Source organism: Capra hircus, chromosome 13 (genome assembly GCF_001704415.2).
Source record: "Capra hircus breed San Clemente chromosome 13, ASM170441v1, whole genome shotgun sequence".
Taxonomy (NCBI): domain Eukaryota; kingdom Metazoa; phylum Chordata; class Mammalia; order Artiodactyla; family Bovidae; genus Capra; species Capra hircus.
This window is the reverse complement of record NC_030820.1, coordinates 20005274-20029994: the sequence shown is the minus strand read 5'-3', so window position 1 is coordinate 20029994 and position 24721 is coordinate 20005274. Positions and strand designations below refer to the sequence as shown.

The following is a 24721-nucleotide window of genomic DNA, read 5'->3' as shown; positions in this document are numbered from 1 at the left end:
TATAGATAGATATGGAGAAGGAAATGGCAACCCACTCCAATATTCTTGCCTGGAGAATCCCAGGGACAGAGGAGCCTGGTGGGCAGCCATCTGTGGGGTCGCACAGAGTTGGACACAACTGAAGCGACTTAGGAGGAGGAGAAGGATAGATAGATATAGATAGATAGTGAAATACAGTGAAAATGAAGACAGTGGCATAAATGTCTCAGGTTAAACTCTGAGGCCATCTCTGTGACCTCCCGTCTGTGAGATAGCAATCAGCACTGGAAGGTGACAACTATTTGTAATCCAGATGACGCATGACATCCATCATTTTCAGACTCTTAAGAGCCTTTATCTCCTTACTTGGTTTCACTTATTTCATTCATATGCAAGATTTTCTAAATATGAATTTCTTTTTAGCTTTGTTCTTTGCCCTCTGTTATCTACTCCAATTTCTAGGTCTTAAATATTTCAGAGAAGATAGTCTAAACCCATTAAAATGTACTTCATTCTATTACTTATTTATATGAACATTTAAGACTTCCATAAGACAATGAAACATACATGGCAGACACATATTTTCAGCTGATAGTTTCCAGGTCACATCACAATGAAGTTATAAAGGGTTGAAAAATACAGCAAATTTTTCTTTCAATAATTTCTTAAGCAACTTTAGTTATTTAGCACTGAGATACTATGTCCTCCACTGACGCTTTTATTGACATTACCAGGCAAGCTGCCTTCACCACGTCCCTTCACTTTCACTTTATGAGGGTAATGTACAGTTGTTTTGCTCTTTCTTCACAATGACTAATTGATTTTCCCCATTCTACCTGAAGAAGAATGCATTTACATTTTGTTCAGGAGGCTGAGCATAGTTCTTTCTAAACTTAACTTAGCATTTGAAAAATCATTTAATGGTATATTGTGTGTGAAATCTAGACTTTTCTACCACATTTTCCTATCTGACAACACAAGTAATACAAACAAAAAAAATTTACTCCAACTACATGATATCAGCTTTTATTTTATATTTGTCCATACTCTCACACTTAGCTAGTTACTTTCAACAGGTGTCAATGTAAAACACAAACCCTCAGGTCAGAAAAGCCTTCAAGTGATGTTCCAATGTTCTATTATCTTAAAATCAATCAATCAAAATTATGTAAATGTCTTTACTCCTCTAGACCAGCTTCCCAGGTGACTGAGTGGTAAAGAATACGCCTGCCAGTGAAGGAGATGCAAGTGATGTGGGTTTCACCCCTGGGTCAGGAAGATCTCCTAGAGAAGGGAATGGCAACCCACTCCAGTATTCTTGCCTGGAGAATCCCCATGGACAGAGGAGCCTGATGGGCCACAGTCCATGGGGTCGCAAAGAGTCAGACACGGCTGAGTAACTGAGCACACACCTAGGACTTAGCAACTGGACAACAACAGCAAAACTCCCCAGACCAGGCTTAATAATGCCGTTTTACCTCTCAAGAAAAATATTTATGATCAGATCTCTTAGAGCTCTCTGCTTCTCCCCCCCTCTTCCAGTGGGGGTGGGGGGGAATCAGATATCAAATTCAAGTTTTTTTTTTAAAACTACTTTTGATTGCATGTGGTGATAGGTCCATGTACTTAAGCAAAAGCTCTCCTTCAAGGAAAGCTTATTATAGCTTTAAAACTTGTATCACACAAGAAAAGATATTTTTCTAAGGCATTTTCTTTCCTTTCTCAACTACAAGTTCCTCCTATTTATTTGCTAGTGGGAATTTTAAAAATATATAAAAGTCACCATAAGCTGGGAACCCATACTATCCTTTGCTCACTGACATGGCAACTTTCCTGAGGATAAAAGATAGGCTGTTGCTATGATTATTATCTTATAGATGATGGGCAGAAACTTAATCCTAAGAACAGTTAGATGGTACATACACTGGAGCTGACTTTCAAAGTTTCAACTTTTTATCTAACAACTTTCCTTTCACCTATTTTTTATTTCTCAAGCTCTAAAGTACTCCAAAAAATAAAATTGTGCTTAACATTCCCCCTAGATATTTCTTGGTTCACCTGCACACGTTATCATAAGGATTGTTTTTGTTATTCTATCCACAGATTATGTTAACGATCATTTTCATCAAGAGCTAATTTTTTAAATGATAGGTTTGAAGTCCTTTTTAACTTTATGACACAACATCAAGTTGTAATTTAAATGTACTGTGATGCAGATTTTTCACTAGTGACCGATGTGTGGCATATAGCGAGCACAGTGAATAGTGTCAGAAAAGGCTGGACAGAGCCTTGCAGAATACTGGTGAACTCATGGATCAAGTATCAGTCAACACGGCCTAAGATGTACCTCCGATTGTTTCTGATTAATACGCTGGATGAGTTCTCCACGGTTAACTTCTTCTTATAAGGTGGGAGACAGAATCTTGAGAAGTCTATTATTATTATATGACATAGTATTTGAAACCAATTTATTCGCACTTTTTTCTTGTACAGTCCCAAAGCCAGAGGAATGATACTGCTCACTTCCAATAATTCATATCTCCATATACACATACTGAAACATAATCTACCACTGATGTTCAGGATATTAAAATAAACCTTAGTATTAGAAGATAAAAGACACAAATTTCTACTTAAACTTAGGATAATAATTCATTCAACATTTAATGAATATTAATCACCCACCTTTTGAAAAGCAGTATTGTAACATCATACTTTTTAAAATGCATCTTTAACTATAATATAAGCTCAACAAAATTTCAGAATTTTCTTTTTACTATGCCTTTGTTGAAGGAGGATTTGGAAATTGCAGAAAGTTTCAAAGTACATGAAAGTTCACTGGACTTGGTTTACATGACACAGCTGATAGTAACTAAAAGATACTTGAAACTTGAATGCTATAACATATAAAGTTAAACCTATTTTTGTTTGTAAAAATTTTCCAATTATCTGAAAAGTTTGGAGCCCTACAGAAAGGGCAGGGAGGTGTTTCAGCCTCAGTTCAGTTCAGTTGTTCAGTCATGTCCGACTCTTTGCCACCCCATGAATCTCAGCACGCCAGGCCTCCCTGTCCATCACCAACTCCCAGAGTTCACTCAAATTCACGTCCATCAAGTCGGTGATGCCATCCAGCCATCTCATCCTCTGTCGTCCCCTTCTCCTCCTGCCCCCAATCCCTCCCAGCATCAGAGTCTTTTCCAATGAGTCAACTCTTCGCATGAGGTGGCCAAAAGTACTGGAGTTTCAGCTTTAGCATCGTTCCTTCCAAAGAAATCCCATACCACGTCAAATTGAATGACATATATCAAATAGATTCTAGGGCAGTGCACTGCCAAATACTACTGAAAAAAAATGCAATGAAAATATAGTAAAATGCTACAAATTGTGTCTCATCCGTGTAACAAAGGAAAATGTGTTAGGCCATCTAATGAGAGTATTCAGCTTTAGAAGTCTGTGAAGGTCCTGGAAAAGAGAAGTAGAAGAAAAAAAACTGGATATGATGAGAATGACACAAAAAAGAAAAAGGGACAGGTGAAATGATAGAACTCAGGAGAAAAAGAATGCCTTTTCGATGTTCAAGTATCTTGGTAATAAGAAGTTTGATACTTGAGGATCAACTATGAAGTCACTTCACACTTCTAGAGCCTATTATACAGGATGAAGTACAGAAAGAGAAAGATAAATATCATATATTGTGTATATATATGGAATCTAGAAAGATGGTACTGATGAACCTATCTGTGGGGCAGCAATGGAGAGGTAGTCATAGAAAACGGGCTTGTGGACACAGAGGGAAGAGGGTGGCCCAAATGGAGAGAGTAGCCCTGAAACACATACATTATATGTGTAAAATTAGATAGCCGGTGGAAATTTGCTATATAACACATGGAGCTCAGATCTGGTGCTCTGTGACAACCTAGAGGGGTGGGATGGAGTGGGGGGTAGGAGGGAGGTTCAGGAGGGAGAGGACATATGTATGCCTATGGCAGACTCAGGTTGATATATGGCAGAAACCAACGCAATATTGTAAAGCAATTATTCTCCAATTAAAAATAATGAATTTTTTAAATAGAACAAAAGAAAATGCTTCTGAAAGATGGTTAGTGGCACCTGATAAGTACAAGTGACAAACTTTTGTTGAAGAATGAATCTGACTGATGTCACACAGAAGTTTCAACTCAATTTACCCAAAGCCATTTGAGCAAAAGGAAACTTGATTGGAGGCTTTTACTGTCCTTTTCCAGTGTCAGAATTCCTGCAATTATTGTCAAATGTCTCCCACTTCTGCAGTGACTGCTGTTTACCCCTACAATTTCTTTATTCCTACCTGTAAATAAAGTTTTCACAATAGAAATTCTCAGAGTCTCAAGTATTTTTCGCACATGTAGAGAATTGTTTTCAGTTATAGTTGTTTTTTTTTTTACTCACTAGCATTACCACTACAACTTTCACTCTGCCCAATGCACTATTTTTTTCCAGTTATATGACTCATTTGGCTTATTTAATCAGCAATTACCAATCTTTTAAAACTGTATCTACTGTAACAGAACCAGTAATTTGCTTCCATCATATTTATAGCTTTAACGATACAGAGATTAAAAGTCCAGAGCAGATCACATCAACACTTCAGTGTAGAGTTAATAATATAGAATCCCCAATACATTATGACACCATAGTTTCTTTTAACATATTTTCATGAATTTTAAAAATCTTATGAAGTTTTTACAAACTACCACCATGACTTTTGTACTTGACAATATCTCTTAAACTAATTTCTTAGTACATTTTTTAAAGGTATACCAAATAAATAAGGTCCTGTTGTATAGCACAGGAAACTACATTCAATATCTTTTACTAAACCATAATGGAAAAGAAAAACATAAACTCCCCCTCAGAGGAAAAAAAAAATTATATCAAATAAAGGCAAGTTAAAAAATACCTGCAGTCTACACATAACTAAGAAATAGAAATACAAATTGCCAAGAATAGAAATTTCATTTATTAATGAATTTGAAAGTAATACAAGTTTCTTCTCACCTTATCATTAGACAGTCCTACTCTGAGAACACTGTTTTCCATAGAGTAATAGAATTGAAGATGGCAGCTCCGGCCCAGGCAGTGACACACGGAGCTATTCAGATAAGCCCTGCTGTCTAAATGGGTAAGAGTAGAAGCTTGCTTAGCCCCTACCCATAGACAGTAACCTGAAAAATAAAGGGGGGAGAAGCAACTTAGAAAAAAACTCAGCTGTTTCTGTTTGAACAAAATTATCATGTTTCTTGAATTTTCAAAATCAAGTTTAAAACACAAGTATTTTATTTAAAAGAATAGGATTTTTTAATGACATCAACTACAATTTATAGATTTTCATTTCCATATTTTCTTATTCTTTTTTTGATGTGGACCATTTTTAAAGTCTTTATTGAATTTGTTCCCATATTGTTTTCTGCTTTGGTTTCTTCAGCCATGAGACATATGGGATCTTAGCTGCCTGACCAGGGGTAGAACCCTCACCCCCTGCATTGGAAGATAAAGTCTTAACCACTGGACCACCAGAGAAGTCTGCCATATTTGATTTCTAAAATGCATTGTAATCTCATTCTAATTCCTGAAATCAAAGTTTTATACTATCCTCAATATGAATGTTCTTATAAAAAAAATCTATTGATATAAAAATCTCTGTGCCACCAAATAATCATTTAAATGTCACAATGCAATCTTTCTTTAATCAAAAATTCCTCATCTTTCCTCCCAGAATTATTTTCCCTTTTGGTTATTTTTTCTATTCTTCACAGGAAAACCTTCATCATTTAAGGGAATGTAATTTAAACTGCCTCTTTCTGACCAAACTATGTTGAAGTACCAGATACTTACAATCCCACAAATTACATGGATGGGTTTTGTAGTACATAAAAATACTGTCAACCATTTTTTCCCATCTGATTCTTAAAACTAATTTGGATTTGTTTTAATTCAGTAATACATATAATACAGAAATACAAAGCTATTTCTATATTTTTATAAGTTTAATTCCAAAAATAAGGTCTTTCAAATGCTCTATTTCCTTATAAGATAGCAAATATTCCTACAGCTTCAAAAAAAAAAACTATGAATTTAATGAAGCTCTGATTGACCTTAATCAAAATAGTACAGTAAATTAATACTTTGCCTCTGACCTATATACAAGGAAATGATAAATGACATAAAAATACAGTTTTATAAAAGCAGAGACAGAATAAGCACAAGAGAAAACATCTCAAAAGATAAGGAAGAACAGATAGGATGAACAGAGCTGAAATCATAGAACTCTCAGACTTGAGACCAGACAGGCTGTAGTGGCGAGAATTTCAACTACTTCAAACGCTGCACAGTCCTGGATGAACAGAGCCTAATTCTCTCAATGAAGTTAGAGATTGGGGCTGGGAACCTTGCTTATAAACTGAGATGGGAAATATGCCTACCCTCATTGCTGTGGCTAGGGCTAAGTGACAGAATGTGGAAAACATATGAGACCCTAAAACAGGACTGTTACTCACATAAGGTTCTGGGTTGCTGAGTAATACGACAATAAAACAGCTGAACAAGAAGGCAAGAACAAAGAAAAAGAGCTGTAAAGAATAAAGGTAGTGGAGAGAGAGAACAAATCTCATTGAAAGAGAGCCTGCAAATTTTCCTGTTTCTGGACCACTATGTAAGGAGCTTGGGAGTTGCTACTCCCGTCCACTCAGCAAGAAAATATATGAACTGAAAATCAACAGCTCCTCTTATACCCCTAAGAAAATTGAGGTCAGGGTACAAACCACTGGGCAGGAATTGGTGAGACAAGGAGATATAGAGAATCACAACTTTCAAGCCCAGAATCCCAAGAACACAAACTGCTATGACAATCAGTACTGGGGTGGAGAAATCTAGAGTGTAATGGATGAACTGCTAGAGGCTCAGTGTGAATGCACTTGAGAGCTGAAAACTCCAGACAGTCCCATCTTAGGGAGGACCCCATTCTGTTTTACCTCCAGGAGCCCTACCAGATTCTCACAGTAAGAGTTAGAGCAAAATCCCTTTTTGCCTACAGCTAGGGAGAAGAAGAGAAGGCAACAGCAACCCACCTGCCTGCAAATGTGGAAGACCCTGGAGATATAGGTTCAATTCCTGGGTTGGGAAGATCCCCTGAAAGAGGGCACGGCAACCTACTCCAGTATTCCTGCCTAGAGAATCCTGTGGACAGAGGAGCCTGGTGTGCTACAGTCCATAGGTCACAGAGAGTCAGACAGGACTGAAGCAGCTGAGCACAGCACAGAGGAAAAGGAAAGTAATCATTTTGAAATATACCTGGCCTCTCCTGTTATTCTTAACAAGACTTTCACTCAAAACAAACTGTTTACCACCACCACTACGTAACTGACTGCAGTTGAGATCAGGGAGAAGTGAAGTATCAAATCCATCAGGTTCTAACCTTCCACATGAAGTGAGGCAAATATCCAGACCCAGTCCCCTCTGGCATTCTTGTCTCACCTGATGTAAGGAAGAAGGATTTGTCAAGGTTTTAGAGCAAAGGTACCATTCCTCTCAAAGACTGAGATTGACTCCTGGGACTGTAGGATGCTTCCTTTCCTCTCACAGGTTATCACCACATCAAAAGTGGTCTTGTAAAATAACAAGGGCATGTTATCAAAGGAACAGCAGGCCTCAGACCTTATTTCAGAAGACATCTCTAGGGAAACCCAAAGACAACAGTGGAACGAAAACAAAAATATCAGATACAGTTTTCATCTCAGACATTAAAAGCTATGGCCATCAGTAAACAGAGCCTAATCTGTAGCTGGAAAAATATAAAAACCTCATATTAAACACCTATTTATCTTAATTCCAATATGCTTGGCTTTCACAAAAAAATTACAAGGCATACTAAAAGGCAAAACATATACAGTTTGAAGAGAAAGAAAAAGCATCAGAACTAGGCCCATAAATGGCAGGGATGTTATAATAAGACTGTAAATTTTTTTAAATTAGGATTAATAAGTTAAGAGTTCTAATAGAAAAAGTAGAAAACATGCAAAAAGGATAATATAGGCAGAGAGTTTAGAATGTTAGGATTAAAAAACACTAGAACAGAAATGAAGAATGCCTTCAAAGAACTCATTAATAGACTGACTCAACTGAGGCATGAATCTGAACTTAAGAATACATCAATAGGATCTTCCAAAACTGAAAAGCAAACAGTGGAAAATAAAGGAGCAATTCTTTAATTCTATCTAAGAACTCTGGGAAAACTAAAAAGATGCAACATATGCATCATGGGAGTATGAGAAGAAGAGAGACAGGAAGAAAACCAGTATTTGAAGTAATAATGACTGAGAATTTTCCCCCAAGTCAATGTCAGACAGACACCAAAGTGCAGACACCTAGAAGCTCAGGAAACACCAAGTAGGATAAATGTCCAAGAAACAACACCTAAGCAAATTATTATATTAAAAACTGCAGACAATCAAAGACAAGCAAAAATTTTGAAATACTCCAGACTTGCTTTGTAAGAAATGCTAAAAGGCATTCTTCAGAGAGAAGAAAAATTACGCAGGTCAGGAACTCTGATCTACATAAAGAAAGGAATAGTATTAGAGACGGAATAAATGAATGTAAAACAAAACATTTTATTTTCAGCTTGCTTAGCTGATCAAAAAATAAATTCGTTCACAACAGGAATAGTCTTAATGTATTTGCTAATTAAGTGAAATGAATGATATCAATAATGTGAGAGAATTGAGGGAAGAATTAGGAGTATTTTATTATAAGTTCCTTGCACTGCCCATGAAAAGTATAGAGTTATTTGAAAAAAATCTTAGCTTAGTTGTAAATGCATTTCTATGATTCTAGAGCAAACACTAAACAAAGTAAAAATGGAAGTATAATTGATATGATTTTTATTTGCTACCTTCATCATCACTGCTCTGATCTTGTTGAGGTGTATATTCTAACACAGGAATTTCTCTTGCTTTTGTGCGCATCCAGGAAGTTTGCCCAGCAGTTGGTTCTGATACCCAATCACACATGTCAAATGAAAATCCACAGGCTTGACACACTGAGGAGAGGAGAAAAAGATGTTGGCAGACTATCATAGTCTACTGGAGTGGCTGCTTAACAATGGTTATAGTTGTAATCAAGGCTAAGCATATATACACACACAAATACACTAATTCATACCAATAAGCCTTAGAGTGAACTCTTCTTTTTAAAAGTTCTTAATTTGATCCAGACAGGCATCCTCCCAAATGAGAACCATTACCACACTTCCGCTGTGTATTTTTTTTTTTCATAAGAAATACCAGACTTTACCTACGTTATGGAATTCAGTTAGCTTAAATTATTTACTATTCATAATCACATTAAAATTTTAAAGAAGATACATTGTATTTAATTCCATGATTTTTAGAGCAACTATTTTTCAAAACATTACCTTAACTTGATATATTTACCATCTTTCACTTTTTTAATAAACCACACACTTCCAATTACAATCCAGCTAAAACCGCAGTGATACTCCTGGTAAAATGAGGACACAGATGACACAGAGCCTGTCAAGTGAGTACCCCTACTAGTGGTTTGATATTTCTGTGGGGGTCCGAGTCTCATGGATGGCAAGCAGGCATCTTATTTTTGCACTTACACCTCAATCCTTCATCTGTAGAATCAAATCTGCAGAGACTTCTATCTGGATGGCATAGTTCCTTCTCAGTATTCGATGCCTCTTGACATGGCAAAATGTCATCTGTTAAATGTAAAGATTGGCAAAAAGTGAGATGTGGTATCACTAGAAAGATCATGGAATTCTCAAAAGGTTAACCTTTGTTCTACAGAGAGTGCTGAACCCAACTCTCCTCTATGGCAGCATCGCACTATTATATAGACAGAGAAACAGATTCAGGAAGAGAAGAGAAGAGAGAATAAAATGACCATGTCAGTACTTCTCGATTTTAATCAGATCTCTGTGGTGATTGCTAAGACTCCAAGCCAAATCATCTAGGTCTCCAGTGAAGTAGGTTACATGCTTTAATGTGGAAACAAAGAGCCTATCATTAGGCTGATAATTGTACATGTATCAAATACAACATATGGTAACCTCTTCACCTGGGTCTGCCCTGGATTTACTTTCCCTGCAGATCTTTCAAATGGAGCCTGTTTCCTCCCACTCCCCTCACTGCCATAGTCCTTGCAACACAGGAGTTCAAGATGGTGGAGTTGTCCTTTTATCCCCTGCTTCCATAGATAACTCTCACTTAGCACAAAAAGAGGCAAGAATATACAGTGAAGAAAATACCGACTTTTCAATAAGTAGTGCTGGGAAAGCTAGATAGCTACATGTAAAAGAATGAAATTAGAACATTCTCTAATATCATAGACAAAAATTAACTCAAAATATATTAAAGACCTGAATGTAAGACCAGAGCCCATAAAACTCCTAGAAGAAACATAGACAGAACACTGACATAAATCACAGAAATGATCCATCTTCTAAAGTAACGGAAGTAAAAGCAAAAATAAACAAATGGGACCTAATTAAACTTTTCATTAATTAACCTTTTCTGCAGAAGAGATCATGGGAATGGGAAAAGAACATTTGCAAATGATTACTGATAAGGGGTTAATTTCCAAAATATATAAATAACAACACAACTCAACATCAAAAAACCAACCAAACAAACAAATGACCAGGTTAAAAAACAGGCAAAAGGAATGAATAGACACTTTTTTCAAAGGGGAAATGCAGATGACCAACAGGTCATGAAAAGATGCTCAACGTCACTAATCGTCAGGGAAATCCAAATCAAAACCACAATTAGATATCACCATAAACTAGTCAGAATGACTGCTGTCAGAAAGAACACGGATAACAAATGTTGGCAAGGATGTGGTGAGAAGGGAACACTCATACATTTTTGGTGGGAATGGAAACTGATGCAGCCACTGTGTAAAGCAGTATGGAGATTTCTCCCCTCCCTAAATATTTGACTTTTAAATCTTTTGACATCAAATGATATCCCTCTCTGCCTGTGCCAGCTTGTCACCATCATCTATGGACACTGATGATGCACTACCAGAACATGTTAAAGCTAAATCAAGTAATGAGTCAGATCTTGGTTCCTCTGCTCAAGATCATCACACGGGCTTCTGTCCTACAAGAAATAGATATAAAATTCCTTTGCATGATCCTCACACAAACCAGGCTTACTTTTGCCTCAGGACTTCTACATTTACACATTGCTTCCTTCCAATATACACATGGCTGGTTCCTTCAACTTATTTTCTGAGCAAAAAAAAAAAAAAAAAAATATATATATATATATATATATATATACACACACACACACACACACACATTCTCCATGTGACCATGCATGATCTATTTAAAACTTTAAAACTCTACTTAAAACTTCATTTCCCCCTTACCTGGGCACTCTCATCTCAATTTTCTGCTGTTTTACTGTGTCCATACATAGCACATGTCATCACTTGACATAAAATATATTTTTCTATTCACTTGTTTAATTTCATTCACTGTCTGATTAAAATATAAATTCCATGAACTCAGGGATTACTTTTTTTTTTACTGCTTCTCACATGCATCTAGAAAAATTCTTGATATAACATAGATGTTCAATATGTACTTGTTTAATGAATGGATAAATAAATTACCCAAGACCTATTCAATGAAATCTTTTAAAATAGTGTAAACTCTATATAAATTGTTTGTGTTTTTATTGGAAATAAAATTGAACCAATTGGTTATGAAAACGATTTATGCATAACATCCTTAATCTGGTTTCTCATAATGGAAGCTAACAAGTGATGAATATGCAAAGCTTCTTGCACATAAGATTCGAGGAAAATTAAACTGTATATGCAATTAAGGGAGTGTGGGCAATAAATGAAGCGAAGATTGCACAATAACAATTACCGTGAAACAATTAAAACAGTAATTTTTGTAGATTCATATAAGAGCTACAAATCTTCTACCCCTAGAACTCCATAATTAAATATTTGCCATAGTTCAGTTAGATGTTGTATATTATCTCTAATTTTTCACTATTTGTACAAAACAATACCCACAAAAGTGCTATAAACAAAAATAGCAAAACAGTCAAGAACAAATTGCATGGAATTAAAAAAAATTTTTTGAAGTGGATCATTTTTAAAGTCTTTGTTGAATTTGTTACAGCATTGCTTCTGTTATTTATATTTTGGTTTTTTGGCCACGACGCAGGTGGGATCTTAGCTCCCGACCAGGGATCAAACATGCACCCCCTACAGGAGAAGGCAAAGTCGAAACCACTGGACCACCAGAGAATTCTCATGCATGGAATTTAAAATGCAGCTTGTATCAATTGGTATTAAATATCTTTCACCAATGTTAGCCACTTTTACTACCTTTAGTCTCCCAAATGGAATTCACAACCACAACAACAATGGCATGGGGAGGGGTGCAATAAATTGTCAATCAATTAATCTTCCGAACAGCTTTTTGTTTTAGTATATTCTATTTCAGAGCTCAAAGCTATTTAAAGATGTCATCTATATTTATATTCATATTCAATTTTCTTCCTCTCCATCCTTTCTCCCTTTAATTCTTATAATGCACCACAATCCAGCTGTAGAAAATTATCTTCGACATTTTAAAATTCTCCATCAATGATGTACAATCAGCAGGTTGAAGCTTTGTCAACAATTTCAAAGTCTCTATACCAATGAAGCCACATGTGCAAAGCCTGCCATAAATCTTATCTTGTACAAACAGGTTACATGAAATTGACCAGACTCCCTCAGATGGTAGAAAATGAAGTCCAAGCCTCAAAGCTACTGCTGCAAAAGTTATAATTGACATCTACTTTTGACTCCAGGGGTTTTTGACAATTTCTTTATCAGTTTTCTTAAATCAGTAATGAATTTCAATGAATAGTCATTAGATATTAAAAGGTAGCTAGAAATAAGATAAAAAGGTAACTAGTTAAATAATGCTTAGTTAACTGGATAATATATAAGCATTATTCAGGTTTTCATCAAGAGATAACTTGTGTACTTGGAATGTTTATAAAGGAGAATAAGGCAAAATCCTGGCAAGCCAACCTAAAAATATTCACAGAATATTCACAATATTCTGACTGTGAGCTATATCATGCAATCTTTATAAAAATACATAGTGAGTAATTTGTTCAAGAATCAATGTTATTTAAGAATCAATGATTAAGCATATTCTTATTTAGTCACAAACACTGACTTTTTAGTCACAAACACTGATCTTTTTTCATATTTGCTATTTTAGTAAAGCCTAAACAGATCTTCCTTATAATAAACACACAGTGAATACCCCTGTCTTGGGAAGGGCAGTGGTTAGATACTATTTGAAATCATGGAAGTAATCTAAAATATTTTTTTAATGTTATAAAAATAATTTAGTTTTATTTTCCAACTTGAAAACCTCCAGAAACCATGATAATACCCATATCTATCACTTTTCTAGAGTTGTTTATACTTCTATAATAAAAAATAGAAACAGGTTTTTTTTTTTCCCCTAAAGATAATAGTACACATAATAATCTACGTGGTGAAATAAAATACAAGAACAAGAAAAAATCTATCTGGGGGATTTCTCATGATCAGAATTTTCCCAAATGTAAAAAGTTACTATTTCTTTTTAATTTAAAAAAATTAAACAATAAAATTATACATTTCTGGTATTTATTTCTGTATATTTTGACAACCATAGAGCCATGGTCTGAAAATCCATCAATATTTCATTTAGTCAGTCAGGGCTGTCCCTAGTTGCTCTGATAGGCTGAACTGTACCCACCACCACCAATTCATATGCTCAAGTCCAAACACTTAGTAGGTCAGAATGTGACCATATTTGGAGATAGGGTCTATAAAGAGGTAATTAAGGTAAAGTGTGGTCATATTGGTGGGCTCTAGTCCAATATGATTGGTGTCCTTATAAGAAGAGGCATTTAGGACATGGACACACAGAGAAAGAAGACTATATGAAGACCAAGGAGAAGACAGTCATCCACAAGCAGGGGAAAAAAAAAAACGCAAGAAAAAAAAAACTTGGTGACCCCTCGATGTTGGATTTCCAGCCTTCTGAATCATGAAAAATGAAATTTCTGTTGCTTTAAGCCATCTATTTGTGCATTCTTAGTGTTTTCAGTCGCATGTGACTCTGTGTGACCCTATGGACCATAGCCCGCCAGGTTCTTCTGTCCATTGGATTCTCCAGGCAAGAATACTGGAGCGGGTTGTCATACCCTCCTCCAGGGGATTTTCCTGACCCAGCGATCAAACCTGTGTCTCCTATGTCTCCTGCATTGGCAGGCAGGTTCTTTACCACTAGCACCACCTTAAGCCATCCAGTCTCTGATAACTTTTTTTAAACTACTGCCTTAGAAAGCATGCACTGCCCCTGGGGTAATTAAGACAGGTATCTAGTGGCCCAAAGTATGAAAGCCTAAATAGATGGCTGTCAATTTGAAAAATATACTGTAAGGCGAGCTGGTTTACTGTCTCTAGGAATTGGCTCACTCTGGAAGAGACAGACCCTCTTTGATCAGCAAGACACCGAGTATCAAAGCATCAAAACAGAGAAAATAAAAACACAGTAATAGAATTGTTCCCTTGTCTCAAAAGAAAAAAAAATCAGAACAAATTTTTAAAAGCACACTAGTTTGAAGAATAAAATAGAGAAGTCTTGTCAGGAAACCTATATATCTTAAACAGAACCATTTCTATAAATCAAAATGACCACCAAAAGACTTATTACAGCATTCACTTTCAAGAGGACTCATTTCCAAATGCTATATATCTGCTGTAAAATGACAGAAAACACAATGTTTCCACTAAACCATGGCAAATATTTGCCTCAGCTTAATTCATCCTGATAAAAATCTCATTATTTTGAAGACATATCTTTATTTTTGATACTGAAACAAAACCTAAAAAATAATATAATATTCTTAGCATAAGTGTCAGAGAAGGCAATGGCACCCCACTCCAGTACTCTTGCCTGGAAAATCCCATGGACGGAGGAGCCTGGTGGGCTGCAGTCCATGGGGTCGCTAAGAGTCAAACACAACTGAGCAATTTCTCTTTCACTTTTCACTTTCATGCATTGGAGATGGAAATGGCAACCCACTCCAGTGTTCTTGCCTGGAGAATCCCAGGGACGGGGCAGCCTGGTGGGCTGCCATCTATGGGGCTGCACAGAGTCAGACACGACTGAAGTGACTTAGCAGCAGCAGCATAAGTGTAAGTACTGCTAAAGAAATATATTCCCATGATATTTTATTTAAATCTGCTTTTTATGGAATGATACTTGTGGCTCAGCAGAAAGGAGAATTCATCCAAAATCCCAAATACTTGATATTTAAATAATTTCACATATTCTTTGTTTATTACACAATTCTCAGCATTTAGCTGTGTAGGTAAATCAATACTGTGTGTGTATGTATGGACAGGGACTAGGAGTGTGGGGGCATTTTCTGTAAGAGAAGTCTTCTCAGAAAAGACACCCTGACTCAGTCTGAAAGGATATCTAGTAGCAGGACAGGTCATCAAAATTTTTTGTGAAATAAGCAGAGGGAGCAATGTTTGCAAGATACGCGAAAAAGGAGATAACACTAGACTCACAAGTAGCTCTTTGGGGTCAGAATATGGGAATTCTTGGGGGAATTAAGAAGGAAGAAGTTGGGCTGGTGTGTTAGAGCAGGATCCTGGTGATCTTATGTCATGACCAAAAAAATCTGAATTCCATTCTGAAGGCAATGAGAGTTACTGAGGGATTTAAATAAAGTAGAGATTGGTCATAGTTGGATGCTAGAAAGTACAAACTGGTGGATAGCAGGTAGTAGTGATTAGTGGAGTGGAATAGACTGAAACTGGAATTTTCAAAATCCAAGAAAAAATAATGTGGGACATACAAAATCAGTGTTGGATGAAGAATTACGATAAATAAATGGAGACAATTGGAGAAATATAAGAACATACTCTCAGTAATGTTTTGCACCAAGTTAATGTGGAGGTGACAAAGGGGAAGAAGCATTGAAGAATGACTCCTTGGCTTCTATGTGAGACCAAACAGACATCAATAGGGAGCATAGGAAAAGGGAACTAAGGAAAAGAAATAGTTTGAAAGAAGATTGGAATTTAATTTTAAATATGCCAATGTTGAGTTTCTGCAGCAAATGGATGCTCACTCAACTTATAAACCTGTTCTCCTTGCCTTCTTTTATTACAGAGGCCAAATTTAAACACTCAGTTTTCTTAGCCTCTCTAGCAACCAAGGTAGATGACGATCACCTAGCTGATGAACGACATGTCCAAAACTATTTCCTATGTCATTCCTTCCTTCTTCCTATCCTGAATGAGAGAGGTTATTCCAGAAGCATAAGATGGCAAGCATGAGGCAAGTAGCAAGAAAACACCTTAGTCCTTGAATTTAGCAGTATCAGAGTTGAAGAATCTATGCCATGACTATCTATCTCCTCTATTAAGTCATCTGACAAGTGAAAGTCACTCAGTCATGTCTGACTCTTTGCAACCCCATGGACTAAACATTCCACGGAATTCTCTAGGCCAGAATACTGGAGGGGGTAACCTTTCCCTTTTCTAAGTGATCTTCCCAACCCAGGGATGGAACCCAGCTCTCCCACATTGCAGGTAGATTCTTTACCAGCTGAGCCACAAGGGAAGCCCCAAAATACAGGAGTGGATAGCCTATCCCTTCTCCATGAGATCTTCCCAAGCCGAGGAATCGAACTGGGGTCTCCTGCATTGCAGGCATGTTTTGTACCAACTGAGCTATCAGGGAAGCCCATTAAGTCAAAAGCAAAAGCAAAAATCTCAGACTATTGTGCTTTCTGGCATCCCAATGCATATTTAACCCTATTTTCCACTGGAGTAGGATTTTCTCATGGAAATGTCCAGAAGGTGTTGGGTTGGATCTGCCTGCTTCTCCCACTTGGCCATCACCACCAGGACATGAGACTGAAACCATTGACTCTAGTCATCCAGAACCCTACTCCAGGGCAGTCGCTGCCAAAGGCAAAAAATCAACACAAGACTAGGTCTCATGGTTTCCAAAGGCTAGTTCTGTTCTTAAACCTAGAATTGGCTGACTTGACAAAAATTTCCTAAGGACATTATTTACAACGTAGGCCCCATCCTCAGTGATTCCCATCTAGCAGGGCTGGAATGAATCCCAGAATCAATCACTCTTTTACGTGATTCTGATGATTAACTAGATATAGTCTGTCAGTGCCTGAATTTGAGTGGAGAGTCTCATTTGAAAATTTAATGCCACCTAATTTTACCATCTCTCACAGTCCCACCATTTACAAAATGTAACTCCATCTGAATGCCAATCTTATCCCATAATGCTTTATCCTTTGTCTCCATTATTAGTCCTCATGCGGCTGTGTTTCCCTCCAAAAAGTTTAAATATGCCTTCAATCTTCATTCTATTTGAAAAACAAAAAACAAAACCCATGCACCCTCACCTTCAAAGATTCAAAGAACACTCTGTGACCTTGACCTGAGTACAGAATTTCTCTAAAAGGAAACCACTCGCTTTGCAGCTTTCCCCAAGGGGAGATAGCTTTTTCCAATGCCCCATAAAACACAAGGCCAAAAATTAAAGTCATCATCCTTCTAAATCCCCAATGTTGCTTCCATACAGTGATTTATTCTTCCATGTTGTAAAAACATCTTGGCTCAGGACATTTAACTTATAGCCCTGGGTCATCCATGCAGGAGGTCTGATTTCCATATTTATTGAAGACTTCAGTCATGGATTTCAAAGTCATCTTCTCTAGAGCTTTATCTTGTATAAATGTAACAATCATGTAAAAGCCCTACCCAATAACTGAGCTTTAAAATCCATGTCTCATCTTCATCAAACTTTATTTCCACATCACTTCAGACCAATATAGTGATAACACTATCTAGAAATATTCTTAGAAATTGTAGATGCCAGTATTTTTCTATGTGACCCCAACTTATCTTTGAATGTTCAAGTATCATGTGCTCTTACTCCCACTATTATTGCATTTTTTATTTCTATAGTGATGTTAAGAGTTTAAGTGCTTACTAAAAATCTGGCATTTGTCTTCTGAGTAATTATTATGGCCCATCTACACAGGCCTTTGTCTTAGTGTATGGGTCATGGGTACATAGAGAAATGGCTTTGGTTCCCAGAGCTGAAGATGAAGAGTTAAGTTCACGTCTGAAATGATAGCAGAGTCCTATTACAAGCAATCTCAGATCCCAAGCACAACCCAAGCATTTTCCTGCATAAATTTGCTGTGTAAACAGTTTCAATGGCAAGAGCCACTTCCTAACTCCCTGATGGTCCAGGAAGTCCAGTCAATAGCTTATTTCATGGCTTTGTTCTCCTTTGAGGGTGATCAGCCAGACTGAGCAATAAATACAACTATTAGGGATCATTTTGTCTGGCAGACCTCAATTTCTGTAGAAACTATTAATCTGAGATATATAATGTCCCTGCTGAGGTGATCAGGGTCAGGGACTAGATGTTTCATTCAAAATCCAGTGTAAGTGGGCTGTGCTCTGGTTCATAAACAACCATGCAGGGTAACAGAAGAGAGATTATTAGGGGAGTTTTAAATGGCAGATCATGCATTGCCTGGAATTGATAATGTATTCTCTACTAGCATACTGCTTCCCTTCTGATAAATCTAAGGAATATTATCTTCTTTTAGTGAAAAGTCACTGATGTGCTTAATAATAATGCTTAAATTATTTACTTCTAGGAATGGGTGGAGGTTACAGTCTGTTCCTTTAAAGTTCTACATTTCACTTATCTATATTTCAATTTATCCTAACATGATTTCTTACTAATATATACTGAGAACTGACAATACAAAGATGAAAGAGAACTTTATGTGTTCCGTGTTTAGAGGGGCTGTAATTAGCTCTTGTAAATTTACCTTGATTTGAGTGACAGGAGACACAAACCTGTAAGCTCTTATAACAGCAGAAGTGCTTTTTAAGTATCAAAGCACAATGCAAACATCCTTTATCAAGTTTCCTTGGTCTCTCTTAGGTAGACTGGAATACTTTTTTCTTAACCACATTTCTTCTGTTACTGGAACATTTTTATTTTAACCACAGCTACCATTTCTTTGTATCCAACTAGAACTTGGAACCCTTTCTACAAAACAGCTTTCTTGATTCTACCATATCATCATAAAATTTCAAAAGGAAAAAATTCTATCAAGTATCTATACTCAAATATATTAAATAAATGTGATTATTGCATATTAGCCTAAGTTAATTTCATCCTTACCAACTTATATTTTAAACATTGAACTTTCCTATTGAGAACAATGTGAATGGTGAATTGAATATTACACAGTTAATGTAATCACAGGACTGATACGGATAATTTTTTAGATCTGATGTGTGGTTTATTGATCTAGTTGTTTCAGTCTAAATAGAAAATAGATTATAACTAATATACTTCTCCATTTGTGTCTTTCAGTGGCTTAGTTAAATTGATCCTCTAAGAAGACAGTTTCAAATCAATGGGGGCCAGTCTTCCCTTGATATCCTAGAAGGCATAGAATCCTCTGGGTAAGATTTAACTAACCAGTGTAAATATGCTACAGGGTTCCAAATCTGAGACTCAATTGCACACTTCAGTTCTTTATAGTAGCCTGTGTTCACCTCTAGCACAAATCTAGTCATTGTACCACAGTGCATAAGGACAATAGAAAATAGTTCACTCTAAAACATCAGGCAAAAATAAAAGAGCAGATCAAAATCATTACACAATGTTTAAACTGAACTGACTTTTTTATACAATAAGGATCAGAATGAAAAAAATATCTTACCATCTGCTGGCAAGCAGCCTGAGCTGAAAGATAGATCGTCAATAGCTATGGCTTCATCCTGAGCTGAAATCATCTGGCCTTGAAAAACAACCTGGACAAGAAAAACAAACAGACATGAAGAACAAGGAACAGTATTGTCTCACAATCTTGTAGCACAGAGTCTACAAATAAAAGAAACATGATACTTCCTAGAAGCACATGGGTGACCATGCCAATTCCAAGTGGAGAGAGATCTATACTTTGAAGAACAAAAAAGTGCCTGGATGGGAGGGGAGTTGGAGGGAGATTAAATACATGCATATGTCCAGCTGAGTCCCTTTGCTGTCCACCTGAATCTATCATGACATTGTTAATCAGCTATACTCCAATACAAAATAAAAAGTTTAAAAACAAACAAACAAAAACCACCTGAACCAAAAAAGGTACAGTCTTCTCTGTATCTCACATGTTTAGAATAGGTTAGGTAACATATTTGCAAAATGAATCAACAGCCACCTGGTTTCTTTCCTATATCATCTTCCATGTTTGGTTCCTATGCATTCATACTACTTAGCATTTACCAGTTCTGGGAGCCTCACTCCATCTTAAGCTCTGGTTCTCAGTATTTTGCAGCATTAAGCAAAAATAAAGAGCAGATCAAAGTCATTACCTCTGGTTCTCTGAATTTTACTCACAGCCCCATCTTAAATGTCCTTGTCCTATCTTCCTGCACATTTTCTGCCATTATCTAAGCACAGCTCGAGACACTGATTGGAAATCATTGTTCAGTGACTTACTGTTAAAATGACCGCATGTTGTACTATGATGTGAGGCCAGCCCTAGTCTCCACCAAGAGGAAATCCTCTAGCAGAATGAATCTGAGAAACTTGGAAAGATCAAGTACTCCTAATTACTTAAATCAATAAAACATTGGTGTATTGGTGGAGAGTATTCTCGCGTCCTCATGAATGAATATCAATAATGTATGAGGCTTAATTCATGGATGCATTAAACCTGTGTGCATGACTCAACCTTATCATGACGTAAATGTTATTTCAAGACATCACATTGCTTCTTAGCTTAACAGCTGGTCTGTATCACAAGACCTAGGAGATCATTTTGCTGTCCTGCATTTTCTTTTGTTCCTGTACAACGTGATGTCCTAATATGTTTCCTTTTAAGCCAGGGATTGTCTACTAGTCTATTAAAAATGTGATGAAGCACGTCCATAATGCATCCAGTGAACTGTCAATATATAGCCCTAAGAATGTCATCCTCTCTTCACATAAATTAGAGTAACCATGGCACTACTTACAAGTCAGGACCATGATGGAAGAAGTCTATCAAAAACTGTGATGTAGGGATGGCTTCATATGAGGGTAGCATAGCATAGTGCGTATGTTCAGTCATGTCTGGCTCTTTGTGACCCCCATGGACTGTAGCCTGCCAGGCTCCTCTGTCCATGGGATTCTTCAGGCAAGAAGAATGGAGTGGGTTGCCATTTCCTGCTCCAGGGGATCTTCCCGACCCAGGGATTGAACCCATGTCTCCTGCATTGCGAAGCAGATTCCTTACCACTGCACTACCTGAGAAGCCTCCATAGCATAGTGATTAAAGTGTATATTTTGAATCAGATTACTTGAATTTAGATCCAAGATACACCACTTCCTAGCAGGAAGACCCTGAAGAAGTTACTTAACACTTCTGTGCCTCAGTTTATTTCTTTGTAAAAAGGTATTGATAAGGATAGTTATTACCTATATGATAAGATGTATGCAAGGTAACAAATGAATCATCACTTATACAACTGCACTTTACCTATATAGTTGGCATTAAATGTCAGGTATTATGGCATAGTTATTAAAATATTTAAGCTAATGTATAGTGTTTACTAATTAAAAATCTACTCTGCATAGGTTAACTTTATTCTTCTTGAAAGCCTATTCATATAGATACATTCCCTAGTTCCTGCTGAGCTGAACACTTACCTATAGCAGCCACATTTAAAAAAAAAATTATTTTTGGTTGAAATGCAATTACTTTATTATAATTGAAAACATTTCTATAGTATTACAATGATCAAGGATAACCAAAAATTAATATTTGGATACTAGGATTTCAAGCTGTCATAAGGTACTTGCAGCTGCTGCTGCTGCTGCTAAGTCACTTCAGTCGTGTCCGACTCTGTGCGACCCCATAGACGGCAGCCCACCAGGCTCCTCCGTCCCTGAGATTCTCCAGGCAAGAACACTGGAGTGGGTTGCCATTTCCTTCTCCAAAGCATGAAAGTGAAAAAAGAAAGTGAAGTCCCTCAGTCATGTCCAACTCTTCATGACCCCATGAACTTCAGCCTACCAGGCTCCTCCGTCCATAGGATTTTCCAGGCAAGAGTACTGGAGTGGGGTGCCATCGCCTTCTCCACAGCCACATTTAAAGAGAAAAGTGGAAATAAGTGTTGACTAATTACCAGTCTCTCTTCTCCTCCATGCTCTCCCCACAAACCCACTCATCTTCAGGACTTTATCTGTCACCCAGGCTCATGAATACACATTTACATCAGGAATGTCAGCCTCTTTCTCTTGAGCTCTCCTTCCCCATCTCTACCATCTGTTGAATATTTTCAGTCAGGTGACACGAAGACACTTCTAATTCAAGATGTTCTTTCCTCTCAACTTGGACCTCTGCCCTGATGCTCATCCTCTGAAAATGGTATCAGGAGACTGCCATCTGCAATGCTCAAAACCCCAAAATGATCCTTGGAATCACTTTCTCCCCCAGTCATGTCCAATCGATCAAGACCTATTAAACCCTCTTTCCTTTCCATTGCTATTTCCACTCCTACATCTTCATACCTGATCTAATGAAATAGCTTTTATGTTATTTATTTGGCTCTGCCAGGTCTCAGTTGCAGCATGCAAATTCTTAGGTGCAAAATGTGGGATCTAGTTCACTTCCCAGGGATCAAACCACAGGCCCCCCGCATTGGAAGCATGGAATCTTAACCACTGGACCACCCAGGGAAGTCCTGAAGTAGCTTTTAAATTATCTTCTTACCTTCAAGCCTCTCCTCAGAGTTTGCAATATGTGTATTTATTTATTTGATTCAGTTAAATTATAGATTAAGTTGGTATAACTGAAGAGAAGCTCGTATGAAAATCGGCAGTCATTTAAGCCCACTGGCACTGCAAGAGCAAAGGTTTTCTTAGGGAAAAGAATTGCTTCTCTAATTGTAGGGAAATTACTTGTGGATCTACATAGCTAGGAAACAAAAGATCCACCAGGCACAGGGAGATAATCCAGTTAAAGGTATTTAAACAAAAAGTTTCCAGGGATTTTGGTTGGGATCCTGAAAAGGGGGATGGGTGAATTATCTACAGAATGTGGAAAGTGAGTGAAGTTGCTCAGTCATGTCCAACTCTTTGTGACCCCCATGGACTGTAGCCTGCCAGGCTCCTCCATCCATGGGATTTTCCAGGCAAGAACACTGGGGTGGGTTACCATTTCTTTCTCCAAGGGACCTTCCCGACCCAGGGATCAAACCTGGGTCTCCCGCACTGCAGGCTGGCTCTTTATTGTCTGAGCCACCCCAAAAAACTAAATAGACATTTCTCCGAAGAAGACATACGGATGGCTAACAAACACATGAAAAGATGCTCAACATCACTCATTATCAGAGAAATGCAAATCAAGACCACAATGAGGTATCATTTCACACCAGTCAGAATGGCTGCAATCCAAAAGTCTGCAAGCAATAAATGCTGGAGAGGGTGTGGAGAAAAGGGAACTCTCTTGCACTGTTGGTGGGAATGCAAACTAGTATAGCCACTATGGAGAACAGTGTGGAGATTCCTTAAAAAATTGCAAATAGAACTGCCTTATGACCCAGCAATCCCACTGCTGGGCATATACACTGAGGAAACCAGAATTGAAAGAGACACATGTACCCCAATGTTCATCGCAGCACTGCTTATAATAGCCAGGACATGGAAGCAACCTAGATGTCCATCAGCAGATGAATGGATAAGAAAGCTGTGGTACATATACACAATGGAGTATTACTCAGCCATTAAAAAGAATACATTTGAATCAGTTCTAATGAGATGCATGAAACTGGAGCTGATTATACAGAGTGAAGCAAGCCAGAAAGAAAAACACCAATACAGTATACTAACACATATATATGGAATTTAAAAAGATGGCAATGATGACCCTGTATGCAAGACAGCAAAAGAGACACAGATGTGTGGAGCAGACTTTTGGACTCTGAGGGAGAGGGAGAGGGTGGGATGATTTGGGAGAATGGCATTCTAACATGTATTCTTCATGTAAGAAACGAATCTCCACTCTATGTTTGATGCAGGATACAGGATGTTTGGGGCTGGTGCACGGGGATGATCCAGAGAGATGATATGGGGTGGGAAGTGGGAGGGGGGTTCATGTTTGGGAACTCATGTACACCCGTGGTAGATTCATGTCAATGTATGGCAAAACCAATACAGTATTGTAAAGTAAAATAAAGTATAAATAAAAATTAAAAAAAAAACAACATGGAAACCCATGATAGTTTTTTTAAAAACCAGGCCCTATAGTCAGAGGCTGTTTGTGATGTGGTAATTGCATTTCTAAGAGAAGTGATTAACATTCTTTGTTTTCTCCAAAATTTAGGCAAATAACCTTTTCCAAATACCCACCTCATTTTTTTCTGTTAGGTAAAGTCGAAAAAAAAAAAAAAGATAGGGACTTCCCTGGCAGTCCAGTGGTTAGGACTCTGTGCTTCCACTACAGGGGACAAGGATTTGATTCCTGATCAAGCAACTAAGATCCTGAGTGCCTCAGGGGCACAGCCAAAATAAAGAAAAGAAAACAGCAGC

The 24721-nt window shown here is 37.3% G+C and overlaps 1 protein-coding gene across 1 annotated transcript in view; it reads right to left on the bottom strand.

Moving 5' to 3' along the window:
• The window catches only part of MALRD1 (MAM and LDL receptor class A domain containing 1), a 597692-nt gene that overhangs the window by 551379 nt on the left and 21592 nt on the right, over positions 1-24721 (bottom strand). Inside the window, exons 5-8 of the mRNA XM_005687912.3 lie at positions 19872-19962; positions 9641-9742; positions 8909-9055; positions 5017-5183 (exon numbers count right to left, since the gene is read on the bottom strand). Coding sequence (XP_005687969.3) covers positions 5017-5183; positions 8909-9055; positions 9641-9742; positions 19872-19962 — 507 coding nt within the window. The remainder of the gene's footprint in view (positions 1-5016; positions 5184-8908; positions 9056-9640; positions 9743-19871; positions 19963-24721) is intronic.